General features: G+C 35.4%; 1 protein-coding gene across 2 annotated transcripts in view; it reads right to left on the reverse strand.

The window, feature by feature from the left end:
* Positions 1-13,540: 13,540 nt before the first annotated feature.
* Positions 13,541-27,021, reverse strand: part of SRFBP1 (serum response factor binding protein 1) — a 54,684-nt gene continuing 41,203 nt past the window's right edge. Inside the window, exons 5-8 of one of the 2 annotated variants that reach the window (XM_027099420.1) lie at positions 21,107-21,188; positions 19,378-20,089; positions 18,086-18,123; positions 13,541-14,935 (exon numbers count right to left, since the gene is read on the reverse strand). In XM_027099420.1, coding sequence (XP_026955221.1) covers positions 14,751-14,935; positions 18,086-18,123; positions 19,378-20,089; positions 21,107-21,188 — 1,017 coding nt within the window. In that variant the 3' untranslated portion in view covers positions 13,541-14,750. The remainder of the gene's footprint in view (positions 14,936-18,085; positions 18,124-19,377; positions 20,090-21,106; positions 21,189-27,021) is intronic. The other variant, XM_027099409.1, reaches the window with a different exon arrangement.

Raw genomic sequence — 27,021 nt, forward strand, 5'->3', positions numbered from 1 at the left:
TGATAGGAAGAAGAACAATTTAATTTAATCATTGTTCAGAATATACTGTCTAAAGCAAGTCAACAAATATGGACAATTGGCTAAATCAAATACATCACCTGTTTTTGTAGATACAGTTTAGTGAAATACAGCCACATCCATTTGTTCACATATTATCTATGGCTGCTTTTGTGCTACAACACCAGAGTCAAGTGGCCACCAGAGACCTTATCGGCTGCAAGGCCTAGAATATTTACTCTCCCACTTGTTACAGAAAGTGTTTGATGACCCATGTTCTAAAGCAACAGAGTATTAAGTATGTCTGTGTATATATACGATTACAATGATAAAGATAGCCTCTATTAAAAAAATTCAAATATTTCATATTATAAAAGAATCATTGACACACACAAAAGTTGCCTAGAAAGAATGACAATGTAACTGACAGCTGACTTCTCAATAGAAACAAAGTCAGAAAACAGTGAGATATTTTCATACTAATGAAGAAAATAATTATTAACCAAGATTAGTTACCCTACTAGAATGTCAGTTGAGAATGAGACTGAAATAAAGACATTATTCTAATAGACAAAAACTAAGAGGGCTTACCACTAACCGATCTTCACTATACAATGTTGAAAAATGTGTACCTAGGAAAGCAGGAAAATGATACCAGAAAGAAGGTCAAAGACAAAAAAAAAAAAAAATAATTGGTCAACAAAGAAACTGGTAAACATGTGAGTAAATCTATATAAACATTAACTGTATAAAGCAATAATGATAATGTCTAATTTGGAGATAAAGTTAAAAGGCAGAACTGAAATTTTTGACACAAATGCATGCAAGATAAAAAAGTGATCAAAGAGTTAGGAAGCTTATGTATTGTTTAGTAGGCTGGTAGAGTTACTGAGGTTAATTTTAATTTTTAAAAATATTCACTTTAAATTTTAAAGGGTAATTACCAAAAGAAATTCCAAAATAGCAGAGAAGGAAAATAGGAAAAACACCTGAAATGCAATTGGAAAAAGGTAGGAAAAGAGAAAACCAGTAGCTTAGAAATCACAATGTATCAGAACCTTTGGTATACGGCTAAAACACCACACAAAGAAAAAACTGAATACCCTACTTAGGTAAACCATTAACTAAGTAATCTAGAAAAAATGTATAAAACATAAATACACAAAATAAAACAAAAGACTGAACTCGCCCAAATTTGTAGAGGTAATTTTAAAAATCAAGAGATTACACTGTTTAGCTCTGCAAATAAAATATATATCATGGATGAAATGGTTACTTTTTTTTTTGGGGGCCACACTGTGTGGTTTGCAGATCTTAGTTCCCCAGACAGAGATCAAAGCCGGGGCCCTGCAGTGACAGCATCGAGTCCTAACCACTGGACCGCCAGGTAATTCCTGAAAAAGTTACTTTTTAAGAAAAATACAAAATTGAGTTCAGGTGAAAATCTAAATAGATACATTAATATAGAAAAAATAGAGAAATACACTAGGCAGAAATGTTTTTTTTAGAATTATTCCACTAAATCTTTAAAGAACAAAAGAGAAAAATCACACAGCAATTTTCAAAAATGCTTAAAAGGTATGTGTTAAAACTCAATATCCATTCTTGATTTTAAAAAAGTATGTTTTAATAAGAGGAAAAGATCATAACTTCATAAAACATATCTTTCTAAATCTAAAAGTCAACTTCATGCTTAAGTGAAAGCACTAAAAGCATTTCCATTAATGTCAGGAATAGACAAAGAGGTCCACTTTCAGTGTTATTATTTTATGTTGTATTGGAGGTACTAGCCATTCTACTTAGGTAAGAGAAATAGAGTTACAAAAATTAGGAGCAAGTAAAATGATCATTATCTGAAGAAGGTATAATTCTGAACCTGGGAAGATGGAGGAAAAACAGTGGAGTAACTATTAAAAAAACAGTGAGAGTTTTGTAAGGTAGCTGAGAAAGTTTTAGCCTTCATATATACCAACAATAACCAGTCAGGAGGTTAAAAATTAGATATCATTTATAACATGAACAAAATCAAATAGCTTATTTGGAAAAAAAAATCAAAGTCAAAAGACAAATGACAAAATGGAAATTCTTTGCAAATCATGGTAGGCACAGGGCTTATTTCAGTAAAATATGAAGAACTCCTACAAACCAGTAGCAAAAAGACTAAGAACCCCAAATAAATATGGTCAAAAAATAGGTCATAGAAAATGAAAATACAAATGGCTGTGTTAATTGTTCTCATTTTAAATTAATTACAGTAAACTTCAAATGAGCTTCTAATGCTGCCTAGTAATCATACTGTTTCTTATTTCAATTATTCTCATACTTTTTCTCCAGCATTAATTCCTACTTTCTCCTCTATAATCAAACATTACCTTCTCTCCCATTCTCATTGTCCACTGCTACCATTCAAGTCCAAGCCATTCTATCTCTTACCTGGATTATTCTAATAGCCTCCTAACTGGCAGCTTCAGGTATTCAACTATATGAGTCACTGGTATGCTGAAAAAACTTGTATATATCCATGATTAGTTATTCAATAATAATATTTATTCAAATATTTACAGAATATGTATTTTAAAAGCAAATATTTAACTGAGCACTACCATGCACTTCTATGAATGTCAGAGAAGAAAAACCAAGCAAAGAGGAAGGAATAATCAGTAGGTTTCTAAGGGAAATCAGAGAAGCTCTCCCTCATAAGCTGACATTTGAACAGAGACCTGCAAAACTGAGGGAGGGAGACTTGCAGATATCAAAGCGGAGATGATAAATTCAAGCACTAAAGTAAAAAAATTCTAAGCATTAGTAATGCAATTATAGAACTCACTAAAGTAAGAAAATTCTAAGCATTGATAAGGCAATTATAGCATTACAGGCCTTAAAAATTTGATAGGGCTTGCAAACCTCTCCTTTATCACAGGTGGTACCTATGATTTAAAAACAAAACAAAAACAAAATCAGAACTAGTTCACACCTATTTTAGACCTGAGTTAAATTGGTTGTTGTTGGTATATGTGAAGACTATGAACTCCCGTCCATAATAGAGACAGCTAAGCTAAACACTGAATATTCATACCATGTTTAGTTTAAAAATAAACACAAATAATCCTCCTCCATTCATTGACCCTCTAAGTTTTGGCTGTCTTTACTGAAAAACATCCTTTCAATTATACCCTGAAAACAGCATGGAGAATGACTTTCTTTCAAAACAAGTTTCCCCTTGAGGAGAAACACATGTTCAAAGTACAAACAACATTCCAGTATTCAACTTAAGGCTACTTAATTTCTGCACGATGCTGTCATACTTAGACTACTGAACTTGCTCCTGTTTATATCATTTTTTCTACAGTTCTATATTTTAGGCCCATCCATGGAAGCAGACACGTCATTTTATACAACTAGAGAACAACAATAAGAACATGTTTGAAACACAAATACCTCCCAGGTTACAAAAATATTCTAAGAGTAATCAAAATTAATATCCCAAGACAATTTTTTAAAATAAAAAGACGCTGATCTTAAAATTTGTTTCTAAAGAAAAGACAAAAGACTTGCCAAGAAAATTCTGAGAAGAACAATTATGAGTAAACAGGGCTACTGGGTATCTAAGGAAAATACAAAGCTATAATAATTTAAAATGTAATATCTGATCAGAGAAACAGATAAGCAGAAAAGAAAGAGAGCCTAGGAACAATGCTGTGCTTATATGGTGACATTTCAAATCAGTAGAGAAGGGATGACCCAACTACTCAAAAATAGCATTAAAACCATATTCATTTCAGAAAAATTAGAAGAGTTAGATCCCAACAACATATCTTACACTTATTAGAATAATTCTTAGCTGCAGTAACAGATAACACCCTAAATCTCAGTGACATAACCAAATACTTATTTCTTACTCATGTGAAGTTCAACAGGTGGCTTGGTAGGGTTGTGGGGATCTGTTCCATGCCACCACGCAGGAACCCTGGCTGACAGAAATTTCACCATCTTCAAAATCTGTCTTGCAAGGTTGCCCAAGATGTTAACATCTAGCTGGAAAACAAAGAAAAGAAATGTGGAGATTGCCTGGAAAGTTCTGTGCGGCATGTGAAAATCACGTAATCACTTTTACCCATATTCGGTTACCAAAGTAAAAGGAGAAATAGATTAAGCGAACACTTTTTAGCCAATTTCTAACATAGTATGTCCTTCTGGTTACCAGGTGCCCTATCACATAGAGCACATTCCCTCCTTCCCTAAGTGAGACAAGCCAAAATTCCATCCAGTTATTACAAACAGCTCAATGTCCAGGATCTCTGAATAATGCACGGTTCTTTCCACCAGTTCTGGATATGGACACTTGAGGTTCCAGTGACACTTGCACCAGCAACAGATGTTATAGAAATCTCTCTACTGCCAGCAGGCCCAATTTATCGTGGTGAAGCATGGACAGGACATTTGTAATAAAAACTGCCATCTGGTAAAGGGAACATGGGAGACACACAGAAGGCGATGGTCTACAGCAGTTATGACTTCCTTCTGGCAGGTGTTTTGAGGTCCCTCTTATCTGGCAGTGGGACATTTTCCTGATTTCAGTTTTTCTATCTGGAAGGAACTACTTATTCAATATTCTTAAAAGCTCTGGATCTACCTTTTTGGAGGTTTTTTGGTCCATTATTGCATTTGATACAAATGATGGGGATCTTGCCCTCACTGGGGGCCTTCACAGGTTTTGCAACCCATCTCTTTCCTGAGCAAGTTTGGGAGCCCTAAAATACTAGTAATAGAATATTTGAAGGCTATTGAAATCCAGTCTGCAATTTCTTCAGCATTACAAAAAAGCAGACTACTGTTTTTGAGGGAAAGGTATCTATTCAGTCACATATGCTGACAGCACCCCCAAAGTTCTTTCCTAAATATAATTCTCACGCCTGCCTTATTTTTTCCCTCACTTGCCAACATAGCTTAAAGTCATCATGTTTAGGAGGAAATGCCACATCCTTACTTAGAACTGTGTGGAGCCAAAAGTCTTAGTGGGCATTTGTCCATAATCTCTTATTATTTGGGGCTAGAAGCCATGGCTTTTCCAACCTTTTACTTTTTTTTTTCCTGCTTTCAAACTAACAAGTTTTTGCTACATCCATTTCTTGTTTTTTGTATCACCTTGATAAATGCAGATAGTAACAATCAACATTCACTACCAACATTCTTCAGCCTCTCTCCATACTATGTCAGTAAGCACGTGGTCCACCTTCCAAGTAATTGTAAATGACCATTTAAAAAATTGTTTTGTTACTGCATGCAGAAATCTCCAGTTTTATAGCCCTGGATATTAGTTTCCATCTTGACTGTATGGTGGACCAATGCCAAGAATTTTGGATTTTTGTTACAGTAGCATCCTTCTTCTAGCAACAATTTCTGCATCAGAGTAATACCTTGTACTATCAACAAACAAAAAGCCCAAATTCTCAGTGGTTTTACACAATAGATGCTTGTTTGATGATAACTTAAGTCCAGTTGGCTTAAGTGGAGGAAAAGGTGGATAACTATGGTTTTCACAGTTATTGATGTTCCCACATTGATGGTTCTTTCTTCATCTTGAAAACAGGGTCCTCTACTGTCTCCCTGGGAATTGACACCCAGCTGAGGGACAAAAGAATGGTGGAGGAGAGAAGAGGATTTCATGGGCCAGACCTGGAAGTGGTTTACATAATTTTCACCCATATTCCAATAAGTAATTCTTGTCACATGATCCCGACCTAACTTCAGGAAAGGCTGAGAAATGCAGATTCATTGTAACTAACTGGTTTGATTAAGCAGTTTGCCAACTGGGGTAAATTCCAGAAAGATTAAGGCCTAAAGGTAAACATAAACCTATACAAGTACTAGAGGAAAATATAGTAGAATTATTTAGGGATGTCAAGTACTCAAAAGGGTATGGGAGTTCCATGGGCCTACACTGGGCACTCAGGTGAAAGATGGCGGACAGAACAAAGATAAGAGAAAACTTTCCTTGATGGTGCAGGCCTGAAAGAGGAGGTTACTGTTACAGGAAGGACACAAATACCCACTGGGATCCTTCTTCCCTACTAAGAAAAAAGCCTTAAGCCAGGGTAAGGTCATCAAACAATTAGCCAGGACACAGGTATAAAGACTCACTGTGGCTTGGAAGTGTAAAAGGGAAAACAAAAAACAAAAACAACTCTGTATCCCTGGGAAAGGTCAAGAAGCTATCCTTCACCTAGATCTCCTAACTTGGGAAGGAGCAAGAAACTCTCTCAAACAAGATTCACCACGGATGCAATGAAAGTTTAGCTGCCACAAGGAAGAGGGGCAGGATCTCTGTTCAGAAAGCCACAATACCAAGATCCAGTCATAATGTTTAAGTATGAAAACCACAGAAAAAATTTTAAAGTATGAAAACTACAGAAAAAATATTTAAATATCAAGAGCTCAAATAATTCCTTCCATGAGTCCTATTTTGAGGAATGTACTAGAAAATGAACTTCATCCAAACAAAACATAACTGAGAAAACTTCAGCAATTTAGCTTTAATATACTTAACTGCAAATCTAAGGCTAAAACTAAGGGGATAAGGGTAGAATAATGTTATATAATAATGTTCAATGTTACATGTTGTACGTTCCAATGAAGTTAAATTAATGCAATTAAAAATTGGAAGGGAAGGCAGATGGAAAAAAAATCTGGCAATTTTTAACTACATATATTTACCTTCTGACATAACAGTGTTACCTCTAGGAACTGACCCCAAAGGCATACCTCCAACAATATGAAAATACATACCGCTGGTTCATATTTTGTTTGAAACACTGTTTGTAGCTGTAAAATATGAAAAATAATCTATAGGCTCCTACATAGATGAGTGGTTGAATAAATTGATAGACCTACGCAATGAGGTACAATGTCATTTTTTATTTATTTATATTCTGTAATGGCTTAAACAACAAAAATTTATTATCTAATAGTTTAGACCCATGTAGTTCTGATACGGGTCTCACTGGGCTAAAAGCGGGGTGTCAGCAGGGCTGTGCTCCTCTCTAGAGGCTCTCTGGGAGGATCCTTTTTGTGGGTTGTTCAGGTTGTTGGCAGAATTCAGTTTCTTGAAGGGGTAGGCTTGAGATACCTATTTTCTTACTGGATGTAAACTGAAGGCTTCTAGAGGCCACCTGCATTCCTTGGCTTGTGATCCTTTTTCTCTATCTTCGAAGCCAGCAATAGCGGGTGCAGTCCCTCTCACACATTTTTTTTGTTTTTAATTGAAGCACAGTTGACTTACAACATTAGTTTCAGGTGTACAACATAGTAAATTGATATTTTTATAGATTATACTCCATATAAAGTTATAAAATTGGCTATACTCCTTATGCTGTATATTACATCCTATAACTTTTTTATACCTAGTAGTTTGTACCTCTTAATTCCCTCCCCTCAAGCCTCTCCCTTCTGGTAAGTACTAGTTTGTTCTCTTTATCTGTATCTATTTCTGTTTTGTTATATTCATTCGTTTTAGTTTAAACAAGAAAGATCTCTCTTGACAGATTTGTAGTGATTTTCAGAATACATTTTTAAATGAAGAAAGCAAAGATCATAAAAGTATCTAGGAAATGTCAATTTTTATGTAAGAAAGAAGGGGAAATAAGAATATATACATGTTTGTTAATCTGTGCAAATAGCAACACAGGAAGAATACACCAAGGACAAATGAGATTGACTATCTACATGGGGTGGGTGGGATTGAGGTGGAAAGGAAAGAAACAATTGGAAGGGCAGAGTTGCCACTTCTCTGAGTATACTGTTTTGTGCTGCTCTAACATATGGAACAATGTTAACGTTTCACATACATAAAGAAAAAAAAATCAAATTACCAAGGATGGAGAAAAAAATGCTTCAAATTAAATATCATCATAAACATATGAATTAAAATGCATTTCAAATGAAGTACTATATGGAAGGAGAGGGGAAAAAAAAAGAAACACTAATCCAGGTAACTTTTTATTATTATTATTTAAAAAACTGAGATACAATTCACATACAATAATGTGCATCCTTATGAAGTGCACAATTCAGTGGATTTTTGTATTCACAAAGTCGTGCAACCAAACTACAATCCAATTCCAGAACACATTCAATCCTAAAAGAAATGCCACAGCCATTAGCAGTCATTCACTATTCCTCCTTCCCCCAGCCCTCAGCAATCACTAACCTGCTTTTGATCTCAATGTATTTACATATTCTAGACATTTCATATAAATGGAACCCTGTTTTGTGTTTGGCTTCTTTCTTAGCATGATGTTTTCAAAGTTCATCCATATCACAATATGTATCAATACTTCATTCCTTGTTATGGCTGAATAATATTCCATTGCATGTACATACCACTTTTATTTATCTAGTCATCAGTTGATGGATATTTGGGTTCTTTCTTCTTTTTACCTATTATGAATAATGCTCCTATGAAATTCATATTCAGGTTTTTTTTTAACAAGTTTTCAATTGTCTTGCAGGTATACAGCTATGATTGGAAATATGGGGTCATATGAGACTCCCATTATGCCTATGTTGGTACATTTGATGGTATCCCCACAAGTCTTTGAAATTTTCGTTATTTTTTTTCCCTCTAACTGGATAATCTCAATTGATCAATTGTTAGGTTTACCCAATCTTTCTTCTGTCTGCTCAAATGTACTGTTGAACCCATCTGTTGAAAGTTTTGTTTCACAGTAATGTACTTTTCAACTCCTAAACTTTTTTCTTTCTTCTTTATAATTTTTATCTCATTACTGATATTCTCGATTTGATGAGACACTGTTCTCAAACTTTCTCTTAGTTTTTTAGATATGGCTTCCTTTCGTTCTTTGAACACATTTAAAATAGCTTATTTAAAGTTTCTGTCAAATATATCCAAACTTTGGACCTGCTTGGGACAGTTTCTATTGATTGCTTCCCCACCCTGTATATGAGCCACAATTTATTTCTGTGTATGTCTTACAACATTCTGTTGAAAACTAGACATTTTAAATAATATAATGTTGCAACTCCAAAATCAGATATTCTCTTCTCCTCAGGGCTTGTTGTTGCTATTTTTTGTTGTTGTCTAGTGACTTTTTTGAACTATTTTTGTGAAGTCTGTATTCTTTGCTGTATATGGCTACTAAAGTCTCTGCTTCATTAGCTTAGTGGTACACTAATAACCGGACAAAGATTTCCTTAATGCTTGCAATTGATATTTCTCTCATTTTGCTGAGAGTCTGTATGTGTGTTGGGGTACAGCTTCAACACTTGGCCAGGAAGTTGACAATTCCACATCAGCCTTCACTTCCTGCTTATGCAGAGCCCCCAAAGTCAACCAGAAGTGAGAGTTTAGGGCCTTCTCGGCACTTTCCTGAACATGCACATAGCCCTGTCATTCATGTGACTTTTCCTTAATTCCAGGAAATTTGTCAAAACTTATCAAATTCCCTGAAGATACTGAATTTTCCAGATTTCCTTTTAATTTGATTAACTTCTTGTTTTCCCCAACTGTTATTCACTGCCTCAGGCAGCTGTGATGTTAACAATTGCCTCTAATTGATTTCCAAAAGTGATCTGAGGAAAAACGCTTTTCACACTGGGAAAGCTCTTAGTCAAGTTAGATAAGGACAGAATTGCCATGGGGTCTTCCAGTGAACTACCATACTGGCCAAATAGTGATAATTCTCGGGGAATGTGTCTTTGAATAAGCTCCAACCCTGTTCTGGCCCCTCCAGTGTCTGCCAGGCTGCAGGTTTTCATCATTACTGTGGGTTGTTGATTTTCAAGACACCATGGATTTGGGGAGTGGGGGATGAAAATAGGACAAGTTAGCATGTCACAAAGATACTGTTCTTACCAAGATTCAGCCATTTTTAATAAATAACATTCCCTGGATTGCTGTAAACTTTTGGTTAATTCCACAGTTCTGAAACACTGATTCTGACAATATGGACAGTTTTCTCATTGTTTTTAATGGAGAAAAAGAATTTCTGGATGTTCTTACTCAGCCATTTTTGCTGACATTATCCCAGGTAACTTGCAAACTTAGTTTTGAGACCATATGCCCTCAGGCTAAAGAAAAAAGAACTCTAAACATAAATTAAAGTTTGGTTAGTAGACTTGTATTTTGCAAAGGCATCAGTCAGCAACTCTGAAGTTAACTTCTGCGTACTCTGGGGTTGAGAAAATAAGTAAATATATTGTGGAAAGTAAGAAACCACCTTCCTCACTATTACAGAAAGGATTTACATGCCAAAAGGACAGAGGAGACAGCTTGAGGGGGCTTCCACTAACCAAATTAAGGATAATTTGAGCATGAAAATAAAGAACTTGTATTTCCCATCACTATAAGATAACAGGGATTAGATCTGTTCTTCTATATTAAACAACTAGAAAACTGGACAAAGTGGATGAAACAAAGGTTTCAGACAATGGACAAAAAGCAGTACAGGATATTAATACCTGAGAGAAAGAACTCAAATGAGTTGAGTGCTATAAGTACACCAGTTCACTGTTTGAGGAGTTTCCAAATTACAGTGCAGGGGGAAGGAAATCCAAAATAGCCCAATGGCCTTTCTGAAGAGACAGTTCAAAGTTTAGATAGGTTAATGTGACTAGAATTTGTGAGGTAAAATAATAGAGGGGAGGGCTTCCATGGTGGCGCAGTGGTTGAGAGTCCGCCTGCCAATGCAGGGGACGCGGGTTCATGCCCTGGTCCGGGAAGATCCCACATGCCGCAGAGCAGCTGGGCCCGTGAGCCATGGCCGCTGAGGCTGCACGTCCAGAGCCTGTGTTCTGCAACGGGAGAAGCCACGGCAGTGAGAGGCCCATGTACCACAAAAAAAAAAAAAAAAAAAAAAATAGAGAAGGAGATGCACAGAAGAGGTAAAAGTGCTCTGTACAATGGTCCCCTCAAGTCAACTGTATTATACTGATCTGTGCAATGTATATAAAGAATCTAACAAGGCCAGGGGGAAAAAGTCACTAGAAAAGAGTTAGTGGAAACATCCTAGGAGCTAACACAGGTCCAGGTACAGTTTGTGTTCTCACCAGACACAATAGAAAAATTTCCTAACAAAGAATTAGGCAGAGTTCTTAGAATTGTAATGCCTCAGTAGTGGCGCCAAATGAGTCCTAGACCAAGATTTCACAACCTTAGTACTACTGAAATTCTGGGCACGAGAATTCTTTGTTGTATATATTGTAGAATATTGAGCAGCATCTCTGGCCTATATCCACTAGATGCAACATCCTTCTCCCCAGCTGTGACATTGAAAATATCTCTAGACATTGCCAAATATACTTTGTGGGTAAAAACTGTCCCAAGTTGGGAACTGCTCCAGACAAGATCATTAAAACAGCTATGAATGTTCTGTATGTTCCAGGAAGCACAGAAAAACATGGACATGATACAAAGACAAGTGGAATATTACAGCAAAATCAATAACCATGTACTATACGGTTAAATGTAGAAGCAAAAAGTATATAAACAATAGCACAAAAGCTGGGGGGAAAAACTGAAGTGTACTGTAGTAAGGTACTTGGACCATATGTAAAGTGGTATAAATACTACCTGAGGTCACACTGTGATAAATTAAACATGTACACTACAGTAAACTTCATAAGCCAATAATAGATAAAATGAAGTAATAAAAAATACCTTATTAATAAAAAATAAATAGAAAAGTAGAAAAAAGAGGTCTCCATGAGATAATACTGAAATACATTTAAAAACTCAATAAACAGGAGAAAATGGAAGACTCTTCCTTATTCTAAAAAGCCATCTAAAAAGTGTAGAAAAAAGATGAAATAAAAAAAAATCATCATTTACAGTTACTATAGCAATAGTTGTTTCAGGTGAGAATTATGAATGAATGTTAAAACTAGTGCATGAAAGTTTCAGGACAGAATTAAACATAGTCTCAAAGTATCTCCTCACAAGATAATTATTAATTATAAACAGAAAAACAGTAACTTTGCAGTGGAGAAACCTTATAGATACCACTTGAAACAAGTAAGTAAAGTTAATACTACCAGTAGTGGGCCAGCCATATCAACATCGTCACCTAACTCCAGATATGATGCACTAGGACAAATACAACATTCCTTCTCTAACACTCCTGCCAAAAGTGCAGAGCTTGAATTTGATAATGGAAATATTAGACAAACCCAAATAAAGGGACACTGCAAAATAGATCTGTACTTTTGAAAAATGTCAATGTCATGAAATCCTCTGACTGAGGTACTGTTCTCAACCAAAGAGAGATGACAAGTGAATGTAATGTGACAACTGTATGTAAGGCATGATGTTGCACTTTCTTTTGCTGTAAAAAGACCCTGGGAAATTGGCAAAATCTGAATATTTGATAATTGGAGTGTGGTAATACAAAAGAATAGAGAATGACTTTGTTTTTAAAGAGAATATAAAGGGGAGAGAGAACAAAGATGGAAATGATAAAAGGGTGAGAGGTAGAGAGTTGTTTTTAAAGAGAGAATATAAAGGGGAGAGAGAAAAAGATGGAAATGATAAAAGGGTGAGAGGTAGAGAGTAGGTAGAGAGGGAGAGAGGGATGAAGTGAAGAAAAGAGACAAGAGAGAAAGGAAGAAAGATAAAAGGAAGAAGAGAAAGGGGAAAAGGAAGGAAAAAAGGAGAGGAGAGAAGGGAGGATGACAGGCAAGGATAAAGTAAATACAGGAAAATGTTAATATTTGGGAAATTTGGGTGAAGGATATTGTGTAGTAAAGGACCTGGCCTTGCCCAAAGAGAGAAAGTGCCTTTGGCTTCAGCTTTGTGGATACACTCTATGTCATACCTGATAGAAGTGTCTTTGTTTAGGGCAGGAGCTGGCTGCACTAAAAAAGACCTACCATGTAATTTAGGATGGGGACTTCGGTATTCTTAATCCATCTGCAACAATCACGCTGGCAGTCAACTGATCACGTCTTCATATCGAAGCCACAATAAAAATTCAGGACACTAAAGCTCAAGTGAGTTTCTCTGATTGCCAATACTCTGTGCATATTGATGCCACGATGGTAATGCAACCTGAGGATAACAGAAACTTTGCTTTTAGAACCCTCACAGACTTTGCCCTAAGCATCCTCTTCCTTTGGCTGGTTATATCTGTACCCTTTCCCTGTAATAAACTATAACTGGGAATATAATAGGTTTCAGTGAGTTCTGCAAGCAAATTTTTGAACCTGAGTGTATTTGGCGAACCCTCCCCTGCAATCTCCAAACCTGCAGCAGGTGTCAGAAGTTGAGAGTGGTCTTGTATGGGTTCTTTCTTCTAACTTTGTAGGCAAACCGTAATTCCTTGAAGTTGGGGTTAGATGTCTTGGGCTGACAGACAGTGCTCTCAACCTCACAGTTTGGCTAAATCTGGGTAGGGATAGAGACATTATTTTTTAACTTTTCCTGTAGTAATTCTTTATAATTAAAATTTCAATTGAAATTAATTTCAATTTGACATAATTGGAATTATGTAAAAATAAAAATTTAAAAAAGGAGAAAAAAACAAATTTTGCATTTAATACAGCAAAAATAATTTTCTTTCTCTATGATCTCTTGAATTCTATTGCTCTAGTTATCTAAATTCTTAAGCTCTTGAAAAAGATAAAAATGACTTTCCAGAGCTTCTGAATTCCTGTTAACCAGAAGGTTTTTTTCTGTCATTAACAGCACCAATGCATAGAAAACAGAATTTAGTTAGTGTTACTTAGTTAACCAAGAACCTTAATTTCTCAGAGCAGCAAAAAGTGAAATATTTGAAGGGATTTTTAAAATCCTGTTTTCCTTTTAAATAACAGTACTATGAAGTATAAAACAGTCCCTTCTTCAGTGAGTTATCTCATAACCTCTGCTCAGCTATCAGTACAAATCCTCCTTCAATCACATCTCCTTCAGAATTTGTTCTTACAAATTCCAATCTATGATTCCTCAAAAACTGTTTCTATAAGAACACATGGGAGAGAGCAAGCAAGGGAACCTGTTGTTGGTTCTCACTGCCCCCTGCTGCTGCAGGGACCCCAATAAAGCCCTGCCTGAAAAAAAAATAAGAACACATGGTCAAGATATTACACATTCTTGATTTGACAGAAATTTTATATGCAGTAAAATACAAAATGCATTTTTGGTTGTGTTGCTACATTTAAACATGAATGTTGTTCAACTAAGTGAAGCATAATTCAGAAATCCAAAATTTTCCTGGGAACCTGTTTTAAAACAGTTAAAAACTAAAAAATTACAAATAATTAAAACTATAACAAAAGTTAATATTTACTTATATAACTTATTATCTGTATACCCATAATAAAAGTTACCACCTTAGTTTTGCTAAGAGCAATTTTCAGCAAAAATGATCTATTTTAGATAGCTACAATTTCCTCATATTTTTCCATTATTATTTTAAAAGTAAAGAAACAGAGCTAAACTAGTGAAATATACTTCATGATTAGCACAAATGAGAAAATCTGGGACAGCCCATATCTCAATATTCTTTTATAGAGGGAATAGTCTTGACATATTTAAAATTAATTTAAGTATGCACTTTATTTGTGGAAGCTTAAACATAACTTGAACACACTTAAAAAAAAAAGACAAAACCAAACTCATTTCTATAACCCATTCAAAGAGACTTATTCAAATACATATTTAAATAATGGGCTGGTTAAAAAAAAAAGGTTAAAAAAAGAAAAACAAATTTTCGATAGAGAAGTTCACAAAAAAATAGTACTAATCAATCCTCAAAGGTAATTTTTTTCCCCTGAAACACAGCAATTTTGGATTGCTGTTCTTTTCGCCTCCGGCTTGCTTCCCATGAAGGATGAAGAGGCAGCTGTGATTTCTGTTTTGTATTTTCAGGTCCTCTTCGTGCACTCTTATTAAACTGATTATTGATCTGAGGTTCAATTTGCTGAAAATCTGGAGGAGAAAGCAAAATTAATGAAAACTAAGTCTATACATAAATAGCATAGAAAACAAATACATTTTATCTTCTCAAGTCAGTGTTTAAGGAAGAAATTTAGTTTTACTTAAATGGAATACCTCAGTCCAGACAACATATAAGGCAAAAAAATTTAAAAAGGAAGGACATTTTGTATTTTTAAAGGAATATGATTCATTATCATATGACACCTGTGTGTGGAGCAATGTAGCCAGAAAATTCACATGTTTTAACTAAAATATTGAATCCAACAGTGTTGATGGGTGAGCTTTTTAAAGGGCTGTTAACTGATTCCACTCCCTTGTTATTGAACAAAAAGTTATGATTGCAAGGTAAACTGCCGTATCTGCTCAAATTTAAGACTAAGTTCTTTTTTAACCATAAAGTTATCCACCAGATATGAGGGTGGCAACTTGTATTCTAGTCCTTACAACCTCTTTTATTATGAGAAACTTCAATTATATTATTTTGAACGAAGTACTGGGAGACTTGCTAGCCTGAAAAGACTGAATCAATGCATATTTATAGAATCAGAAAGAAAAAGAGAGGCAAAAAATTTAATACAGATTTATTAATCAGTCCTAGGGGTGTATAATTTCTCCACTGCAAGTTAGCCATCATTGTCAGAAGCCTTTTAAAGATCTTAAAAAAGCAAATGTCATAATGTTATACAAGCAAGTGTACAGTTGGGATAACATTTCCAAAACATCACTGCACACAGATTCAAAATGTCCCATACTTGTACAAATCACATGTGCTCTAGAAATCTATAATACTCAAAGAATGCCTCTAGTGATAAAGAGTGATGAATTTAAATGTTAAATGAAACTGTTTCATGTAAACTAACATTTGAATAAGGCACTATTTATAAACTGATATATATTTTACATAATTATGTAAAGCATATTTGCATGAGCAAACAAATGAATAAATTAAGTATTATAAATTTATAAACTAAAAACAAAAACATGTTTTACTTGGGTTTCCTCATCGGGAAAATGTGGGAGTGTCTTAAATTTCTAGTTATTCTGTATTTGTGAATATAAGGCCATGTATTTGTCAAACCTAGTATTTTAATACAGCCATTAAAATAACATAAAAATTTGGCATGGGCTTTGCAGTTCAGTGGAGGGTAGTAAGGAAACGGATACCTGAGGCTGAAAAGTGAGCATCCTACGTATATGTTAAGGAAAAGATAAAACTGTTGCCAGTGAAAACTTGGGAAGTAGGCTACATGCCTATGGAATTGCAGCACAAGGGTAAGTGGCTGGAAAGAATAAAAAGATTAGTGTACCGATGGCTCTTTGGCAAAGTATTACACAAAAAAAGAGAAAAGTTCAGGAAAGAACCGGCCAGCTCACAAGCAGAATCAAAAGGGAAGAGAGGGTTCAGATATCTGGGACCTTAAGGTTTAGAAAAGCCTTTGGACTCCTAACAGTAAGAGATAACACTGAGAAAGATTTTAAGCAGTAAAGGTCCAAAGAGATTTAGCTCTGGAGCAGAGATAAGAGTAAAGGTATGGCCGTCTCAACCAAACCTGAGAATCTGAATGCAACAGACACTGAATGATTGGGACAGTGATTGGCAGAGGGAGGGGGTGGGGAACGACCCACTAACATAAATAAGGCAAGTTTGAAAAATAGCTCTAGGAAAGAATTTTTGGTGTGGTGGCTAGCTCATTGATGGACTGACTGGAAATAAAGAGGTCAGAAATCCAGGAAGTTTTGGAGGGAATTTTTATTGTGAAAGAAATCACAAACCTAGGCTGGAAAAAACCTGACTGTTAAGACTTTAAACCATCTTCACGATCATATATTTTTACTAATCACTTGGGGCAACTCCCAAGAAGATCATACTAACTGTCTACTTCAGCTGTGGCCACGGAACAAAGACCCTCCCAAGAACACAGTCAGAGACCATGGAGAACAGTAGATAAGAAAATTCCTCATAGATTCTTCACAATCTTTGCTCAGGTAGTAGACATGTTGCACACCTCCCATGTTTCCCTAAACTGACTGAGAGTTTTTATTGTGGTTACCTTGTTCCTGCTCTGCCACTAAATATCCGGTCTGAGTTGTGGGCAGGCAGTCTGTCTTTTTAGTGCACAGGTCACCAAATTTTGAGCAGTCACATCATGAGATCTGATGGAAAGCACTGCATCATTACTCAGGGATTCTAGGCTTTCAATTGGATACAATGACTGGATGGGACTTTGGGTTGGCTTTCTCAGGAAGGAAGCACATAGTGTGCTCTGTGTGTTGAGAAATTACCAGAGAAAATTACCAGTGAAATTACCATCTGATGATCAAAAGGATGGTCAGCAGCAGACAGTTATATGTTCAAGAAATTCCATTTTCTTTTTCCACCTAGCCGCATAGTTAGACTGCATTTCTTAGCTCCCTTTTGCCTAGGATGGGGTCATGTAACTAAATTCTGGCTAATGAAATGTGAGCAGAACTGATCCTTAACACTTTCAGGCCTGGCCCATGAAAACTTCTTACAAAATTCTCCATGTACTCTATTCCCTTTTGTTGGTCAAATGGAGAATACCTGGGAACAGGAGTAGAAAGGAGGCAAAAGATGGAAGGAGCCTGATCCTTGAATGACTATGTGAAACACAGCCCCTGTGCTGATTCATAGTAGACTGTAATGTAAGAAATAAATTTTTATTATTTTAAATCAGTTTGAGAGTTTGGGATTATGTAGAGAAGTCAGACCACCCAAATATATTAAATTGATTTGTTACAAATTAATCTGAAAATCTGGTTTCACTCTTAACCCTGGAAGTAACATACTTATTACTGAATGTTTAATGGCATGGTGTTGACTAAGATGGAACTTACATAGCAATTTACTTAAAGAATATGTTGATTAGTTCAAGATAAATTAAATAGACCCAATATTTCCTGATAACTTTTATCTAACATATTTCCTATTGGCAGGACATAGAGGGTAAAAAAAAAAAATTTAAATTTAAAAATTATTCTGATAATTATAAGATGCTCTATTTCCATTTCTGTGGGTACATAATTGATTCAGGCTACTAAGCAACCAGAATTTTTCATCTTTCCTCTTTGGCAAAGCATTGCTCAACTGCATATGGAAGTCAGGCAGTCATTAATACATACCTGGGGTTTTGCTTCTTGGAGCCTGTTCTCTGTAATTTCTAAAAGAAGAAAAACACCATTAGGACATTTAAAAGATAAGCAAATCCTCTGACTTTAAGAAGATAACATAATAAAAATGTTGATAAAACTCATTAAATAAAACTATCATACTCCTTTACCCCCCCAGAAATGAATAAAAAAATTATGAAAACCTCATGTTTTAGCTACATCAAAGGTTTGTTAGACCCCAATATTACTATAGAAAAATGTAGGAATTTTCCTCTCACGACCTGTATAGGGATTTCTGGCCATAAAATATCCTGTCTTGGTTACCTTGTACCTTTGAGAACTATCTAGACAAAGAATTTCAAAAATCTTACAGGGGGAATGAGTCACATATAACAATCACATATAACTAAGATTAACTTTTTTTTGGGAGAGGGAAGGGATAGTGGTGCTTAATTTTCAAGTGAGGGAAAAACTGTAGCTTTTTTAGGCACAGTTGGGAGATATATGAAATAATGTAATAATTTTCAAGGCTCCAAAGATGGTTTGTGTGTCTTTTCCATACTCTGACTTTTTTGGAAAATTTCAACATCACATTTTTCTATTCTACTAAAAATTATGCCTGACCTATAAATTATAGAAAAAGTTTACTGAAGAAAATAGCTATTCATGATTTTTATTCTATAATGTGAAGATATCCCCTACCAGATTAGAATTACAAATGAAATTAAACTTATTGATTTATAACAAAACAGCTGTGAAAAGTAGTGATTAACAGAAGGGATAAGGATGACAGCATCACCAAATATAAAGCAGTCTGGAGAAACTCAGTGTTAGGGCAAGCAGCCTTATCTACTGAAACAGAAAAACATAAAACAATTGAGTTTTACAATAATGCCCTGGGTCAACAAGAGAAAAAAAAAAAACAAAACACATTCTTTTCAGAAAGTTCTGTTTAAAAAGTGAGATATGTAAGAAACTTTCAAAAGTTTTCACCAAAAGCTAACTCAAAGTTTCAAAACTTTGATAATCAAAGGAATAAACTTAAATTAGCTAGACAATTAGACAAATTTATCTATATTGTCTCATTTTCTGATGAGGTTGGAAAAATGTAGCATTATCATATGTGTATTTGTATATATTATCCAATATAAAGTTGGAGAGGGCCAAGTCTAAACACAGGATGTATTGTACAAACTAGAATTATGTATGTGAGATAGTATCTCAATGTTAGGATGTGTGGTTATTTCATATCTTTCGAAAAATTAAGAACTAATAATTCTTTCAGGATGAAAAAATACCCTTACCTTCCAGAGCTTTTAGATCCAGATAAAGAATGGAAAAACACTGATTCAAACTTCCTTGCTTCTGTACGTGGCTTGTTTTTATCACTTCTCATATCCTGATGGGTTTCAAGTATATCTTCTTCAGGCAACAATTTTTTGGGGGGGTTTTGTTCCTTAACTGAAAAATGACAACTACTTTCCTTCTTCCGTGTCCGTTTGACTTTCCCAATGAAGAAGTCATCACCACTATCACTATCCTCAGACATGGAAGACTGTTGGTAAAACCTTTCTTCTGTGCTATCATCAAAATATTCCTTCTCTTCTTCATGTAATTCTTCTCCATCACTGTTAACACCAAGTGAGCTACTGGACTCTTTCTCTTTTTTGGTTTGACTAAATGTTTTCATTTTGGGGTCAGTAGGTGTCTTCTGGGGTTCAGAGGGTACTGCAGAATCTTTTTCAGAAGGCTTTGATAGAGAATTTGGAATGTCCACTGTTTTGGGTCCATGCTCCATCTTGGCTATTTTTTCTTTTGAATTATTTATTGGTTTCTTTGCCAATATTTTGGCTTCTTTCTCTTCTTGCTCACTGATAATAGTTCCTTCATGCTGTAACTTACTGGCATCATCATTTGAACACATAGTGTCCTTGGAATGATTTTCTTCTGAAGCATTCTTTGATGACTTAACTTCAACAACATTTTGTCTTGCATCTTTAAAGGCTTTGACAGCAGCTGCAAGAGAAACAGGATATGACTTGTTTCAGCATTGAAACAAATAATACAAAACGTTACTGTTTTAGTACAGTATTACAAAACGTTACTGTTTTAGTACAGTATTTCTTAAATTATTTGGAAATACTTAAGAGAATGATTGGAATTTACATTACATATATATAATGGGTATGAATTTACAAAAAAATCTATTGACTTTTACAAAACCAAACATATACAAAATGCTCAGAGGTATCCATTTTAAATATCTAAAATTAAAAGAATATTTATTCCTTCATGTATGGATGTTAAGAAGAACAGTAAAAACTTCACTAAATACAAATAAAAAGACTAAAATGACAACTTTAATTTCTGTAATAATAATGTATTAATACAATTGTAAATACCATAAATTGTGCTTTCAGACATAAAAATAAGTATCTTCTAATCTGTGACAGAAACATTGAATTCTTTTAATACATTTTTTTCGTGGTACACGGGCCTCTCACTGTTGTGGCCTCTCCCGTTGAGGAGCACAGGCTCCAGACGCGCAGGTTCAGCGGCCATGGCCCACGGGCCCGGCCGCTCCGCGGCATGTGGGATCCTCCCGGACCGGGGCACGAACCCGTGTCCCCTGCATCGGCAGGTGGACTCTCAACCACTGCGCCACCAGGGAAGCCCCTTTCAATACATTTTAAAATGTACATACATAAATAGAAATTATGTGACTAAGTGGCAACATCATAAGTAATAATATGAATTATACCAATATTTAGAAAATCAATTGTATTCAATATTATCATGAATATATATTTTAGAAATTTAGGAAATAGGAATTTAGAAAAAATAAAAAATTTTTTCAGACATCAGATAACTTCCATATTTTCAGGTAGCTTCCCACATTTGGAAATATTTGAAAGAGACATTTATAATATAAAAGATCCTCAAAAGGAGAAAAGCACCCTAAAAGTAAATAAATGAATGGCTGTTTATTCAAATCATGTACCATAAACGGCTTAAAAGTCATTTAATTCATACCTTTTAGCACATCTATTTTTTTCTTCAGAAGAGGGTGCACTGCTAGTCTGGCAACTGCTCTTTCAGTTGCAGTAGAATCAGGCTGCAAATTGAAATAACAAGCACATGCGAATAAAAACTATGTAACACTACTAAGAAGTGAATAAAATGCAATCCATTGTAATTTTTAAAAGTTAAGAGTTAGGGAACAGGAATCTGTTAATATTCTACTTAGACAATTCACCTGTAATCCATGCTAAAGATAACACAGTGACAAAAATACTACTGTTCTTAACAGTTAAAATTATCATGTAATCAATGAATAAATATTCTTTGGGTACTTAATATCTTCCCAGAATTGTGGTAGGCATCGTGTGTGATATTAAAAAAAAAAGTAATATAGCTCCTGTATTCAAAGAGTTTAAAAGATCTAGTTAAGAAGACTAAAATAATATGAAAGAATCAAGTAACATATTAGTACTAAGCTGGGTGATATAATCCATGACTACTATAATGCTTGAAGTTCCATTTACTAGAGACCTAAAAATTATCAAATGCTATATATTTTTATTTGGAATGACTAGTACATTACTGTATTCTCACAACCTTCCACCAGTGCCTGGCTTATAGCCAACACTTTATAGATGTTTGATGATGACTGAATGGGACTATATACATATATATATATATATATATATATATATATATATACACATATATATATACATACATACATTAGTATTTATACATTTAGAAAATTCATAATTCAGACTAACTGCTTTAAATATCACCTATAGGCTGAAAACTTCCAAATTTCTACCTCAAGCTCTAACTTGAGTTCCAGACTCACATATCCAACCACCTACTTGACATGTTAAAAGAGAATGCTGTGACTTTCTTCTTAAACCTACTTCTGCTATAGTCTTTCCCATCTTATTGTAGGTAATTTTAATTTTTCTGGTTGCTCAGGCCTAAAACTCAAATGATTCTTCCATTACATTTCTCCTTTCTTCACAGCTCACAATAAATCCTTCAGCAAATCCTGTGGTTTCATCTGCAAAATCTATCCAGAACCAGTCACTTACACCATTTCTACTTACTACCTTTGACCAAATCACCAATACCTCTCACCTGGACCAATGTAATAAGCTCACACCTGGTCATTCTCCATTGCCTCTTGTTCTCTCACAGTCAATTTCCATATAGCAGTCACAGCAAGCTTTTAAACAAAACCAGATCATGCTATTTCCCTATCTGTTCTTTTTAAAGCTTTACTGCCTTCTGATGCTTAGGCTCTTCCTTTGCAAGCTCTTCTCTACTTGGAATACTCTACTCCCAAATACACACGGGCTGATCATCTCATTGTATTCAGGTCTCTGCTCAAATGTTATCTGAACTAAAACACTTTCCATCACTATTTACTTCACATCACTCAACACAGCACGCCAGTGCAGATATTTTCATATCTGTGAGGCAGGGACTTATGTCTTCCACATTCCTGTAGACCTAGTGCCTAGGACAATAACTGATAATAGTTGGCATTCAATAAATATTCCATGAAGCAAGTAAAAATTTCACTAGTGTGTGAAAGTAGAGTTATCAGCTTTAAACATCTTTACCCTTCATTGTTAACAGCCCAATAAGGCCTTTTCCTTCCCAGTAATAAACACTTATGAGTACCTAAGTAAAAGCAAGATGATAACAGTTTGAAATCTATTGTTTGGAGAACTTATCTAGGTAGAGTCCCTCAGAGAACAACTCCTTTAAATTAGACCTGGTGCAAATCCTGTGCCAGGATGACTTGCTGCCTAATTACCTTCTGTCCTGGGTCACATGGTATCCTCCCCGAATTTTATATCCAACCAGAAACTGAGAATGTGATCCTACTTGGAAACAAGGTCACTGCAGATATAATTAATTAATTAATTATTTGCTAGCTGTATTTAATTAATTCATATCTGTTCTTGATGGTCTGTTACTGACTTGCAAATCTGAGTAGCTCATGATTTGGGGAGTAGAAAAAATATTCTAATGGGGAAAAAACAGTGCAAATGGAAAAACTGTTAATGACATACACATTAGTAATATGCTTTATAAATACTCAGGGTTTAAATTTTCATTCTTTAAGACGAATAAAAGATGTTATACATGTACATGCATACCTTGTTTTATTGTGCTTTGTTTTATTGCACTTCACAGATATTATGTTTTTTTTTACAAAATGAACGTTTGTAGCAACCCTGTGTCTATCAAGTCTATTGGCACCATTCTTCCAATAGCATTTGCTCACTTTGTGTCTCTGTATCACATTTTGGTAATTCCTGCAATATTTCAACTTTTTCATTATTATTATATTTGTTATGGCAATCTGTGACCACTGATCTTTGATGTTACTACTGTAATTGTTTGGGATGCCAAAAACCATGCTAATATAAGAAAACAAACAACTGATGTTCTGACTGCTCCACTGAACACTGAGATGTTCCCCTGTCTCTCTCTCTCTTTGGGCCTTCCTATTCCCTGAGACGAAACAATATTGAAATTAGGCCAGTTAATAACCCTACAATGGCCTGTAAGTATTCATGTGAATGGAAGAGTCACATGTCTCTAACTTTAAATCAAAAGCTAGAAAGGACTAAGCTTAGTGGGGAAGGTATGCTGAAAGCCAAGACAGGCTGAATGCTAGGCCTTTTGCCCCAGACAGTTAGCCAAGATGTAAATGCAAAGGAAAAGTTCTTGAAGGAAACTAAAAGGGCTACTCCAGTGAACACACAAATGATTAGAAAGCAAAACAGCCTCACTGCTGATAACACAGAAAGTTTTAGTGGTCTAGATAGAAGACTAAACCAAGCCACAACATTTCCTTAAACCAAAACCTAATCCAGAGCAAGACCCTAACTCTCTTCAGCTCTTTGAAGGCTGAAAGAGGTGAGGAAGCTGCAGAAGGAAAGCTAGCAGAGTTTGGTTCATGAGGTTTAAGGACAGAAGCTGTCTCCACAACATCAAAGTGCAAGGTAAAGAAGCAAGTGCTGATGTAGAAGCTGTAGCATATTATCCAGAAGATTTGGCTAAGATAAACAATGCAGGTGGCCACACTAAACAACAGATTTTCGACATAGAAACAGCCTTTTTCGGAAGAAGATGCCTTTTACAGCTAGAAAGGAGAAGTTAATGCCTGTTTTCAAAGGACAGGCTGACAACTCTTGTTAGAAGCCAACGCAGCTGGTGACTGAAGCTAAAACCAGTGTTCATTTACCACTCCGAAAATCCTAGGGCCCTTGAGAATTATGCTAAATCTACTCTGCCCAGGCTCTCTAAATGGAACAGTAAAGTCTGGAGACAGCCCATCTGTTTATTACAGGGCTTAATGAATTGAATATTTTAAGCTCATTGTTGAGACTTACTGCTCAGAGAAAAAGATTCCTTTCAAAATATTACTGCTCATTGACAATGCACCTGGTCATCAGGGCTCTGATGGAGGGGTATGACGAGATTCATGTTGTTCTCATGCCTCCTATCACAACACACATTCTGCAGCCCCATGGATCGAAGAGTCGTTTCACCTTTCAAGTCTTCTTTAAGAAATACACTTCATAAGGCTATAGTTGTCATAGCTAGCGATTCCTCCTATGGAACTAGGCAAAGTAAGTTGAAAACCTTCTGGAAAGGATTCACCATTCTACATGCCATTAAAAACATTCATGATTCATGGGAAAAGGTCAAAATAGCAGCAGTAACAGGAGTTTGGAAGAAGTTGATTCTAACCCTCATGAATGACTTTGAGAGGTTCAAGACTTCAGTGAAGGAAGTAACTGCAGATGTGGTGAAACCACCAAGAGAACTAGAATTGGAAGTGAAGATGTGACTGAATTGTTGCAATCTCATGATAAAAGTTGAATATATGGGGATTGCTTCTTATGGATGAGCAAAGAAAGTGGTTCCTGAGATGGAATCTACTCCTGGTGCAGATGCTGTGAAGACTGCTGAAATGACCACAAAGGACTTAGAATATTATATAAACTTAGTTGATAAAACAGCAGCAGTGTTTGAGAGGACTGACACCAATTTTGAAAGAAGTTCTATTGTGGGTAAAATGCTATCAAACAGCACTGCCTGCTACAGAGAAATTGTTTCTGAAAGGAAGAGGCAATCGATGCAGCACACTTCACTGTTGTCTTATTTTAAGAAATCACCACAGCCACCCAAACTTCAGCAACCACCACCCTGATCAGTCAGCAGCCATCAACTTCAAGGCAAAACCCTCCAGCAGCAAAAAGAATACAACTTGCTGAAGACTCATGATGGTTAGCACTTCTTGGCAATGAAGTATTTTTAAATTAAGGTACGTATATTTTTTTAGACATAATGCTATTGCACACTTAATAGTCTACAGTACAGTGTAAACATAACTTTTATATGCACTGAGAAACCAAAAATTTGTCACTTGCTTTATTGCGGTTATTTGATTTACTGAGGTGGTCTGAAATTGAGCCCCCGTTATCTCTGAGGTATGCCTGTAGTTCTTAAAATGTTTGATTTAGAAAAAGTTTTAGTTAAAAATACCAAATTTTATAAATTACAGCAATCATTTAAATAAATGTTTAAATTTCTCTAATAAAAATTTGTCAAATTTAACACTTTAAACCTTTCTTTAATTTTATTCTTAAGAAAGCAATTAGAAATCATTCATTTAATTTTTTAAGTTCAAATTTTAACAAGAGGTTAGAGGTAAAGGGAATATAGACCAAAGATTTTATCTAACAATTAGACTAACAGTATTGACTTGATTTCAAGACCACTTAGCCAGTTAGGAACAAGCTAGAATTCAAAGTCAGGTTTCTGAATTCAGTCTAGTATTCTCAACAAGTTTTCTTCTAAACTATTCAAGATAACTTTCCCTCATTTTGTGACCCAACTCCAAGCCTCCCTCAAATCTTTTTGTAAAGAAATTAAATATAAACATAAGAAAAGAGGCTTGTTAATCAAGAGGGCTCAGGTTTTTACCGTTGGCAGTGTTTTGGGTCTCTGCTGCAATGCGAGATGTCTACATTTTGCTTAAGCCACTGAGCTTAAGTGTAGGAACTCACAAGAGTCAGTACAACAGTCCCTATCATGAGGGACTTCAAATTCTTTATCCTTGGGCTTCCCTGGTGGCACAGTGGTTGAGAGTCCGCCTGCCGAAGCAGGGGACATGGGTTCGTGCCCCGGTCCAGGAATATCCCACATGCCATGGAGCGGCTGGGCCCGTGAGCCATGGCCGCTGAGCCTGCATGTCCGGAGCCTGTGCTCCGCAATGGGAGAGGCCACAGCAATGAGAGGCCAGCGTAAAAAAATTCTTTATCCTTCCTTACTTCTTTCCTGTCCATCTTCCTTCCTCACTTAGTTTCTCCCTCTTTATATTTACAGATATTTATATTTACATAAATATGCATTATGTGAAGGCACAGTCTTACACATAAGGACACAAACACCATCTTTTGAGGTTCATGATCTTGCACTAATTTAAAAGGTTACAACAAATGCACAAATAACTAACCCAAGGTAGAATGTGATAAACTTCATAGGAGAGACTGAAAATGTGGAGGTTTATAAAAGAATTCAAATACAGCCATACTTCTTAAATTTAAATAAAATTATTTTGAAGCTTAAAAGGCTAAGTAATCGCTATTAACAAATAGTTTTTACACATGCATGAAACAATCTTCACAATACTGGGGGATATGAAGGAAACCACAGCTTTCATTACTTGAAGTTGACACAGTGTTTGCCTTGGAAAATTCTCAGGAAACTGTGGTTTTCATACACCTCCAGTTTCTTCCATTTCAAATAAATTAAATTAAAAAAGGAAAACACCTCACTTTTTAATGGACACATTTTATTTTGGCATATGGGTATTTACTGTGAACACAAAGTATTTGGTGTTCAATTTTGAAAAG

This window comes from Aethalodelphis obliquidens, unplaced genomic scaffold (genome assembly GCF_003676395.1).
Source record: "Aethalodelphis obliquidens isolate GAN/ISIS:26980383/991018 unplaced genomic scaffold, ASM367639v1 scaffold4, whole genome shotgun sequence".
Classification (NCBI taxonomy): domain Eukaryota; kingdom Metazoa; phylum Chordata; class Mammalia; order Artiodactyla; family Delphinidae; genus Aethalodelphis; species Aethalodelphis obliquidens.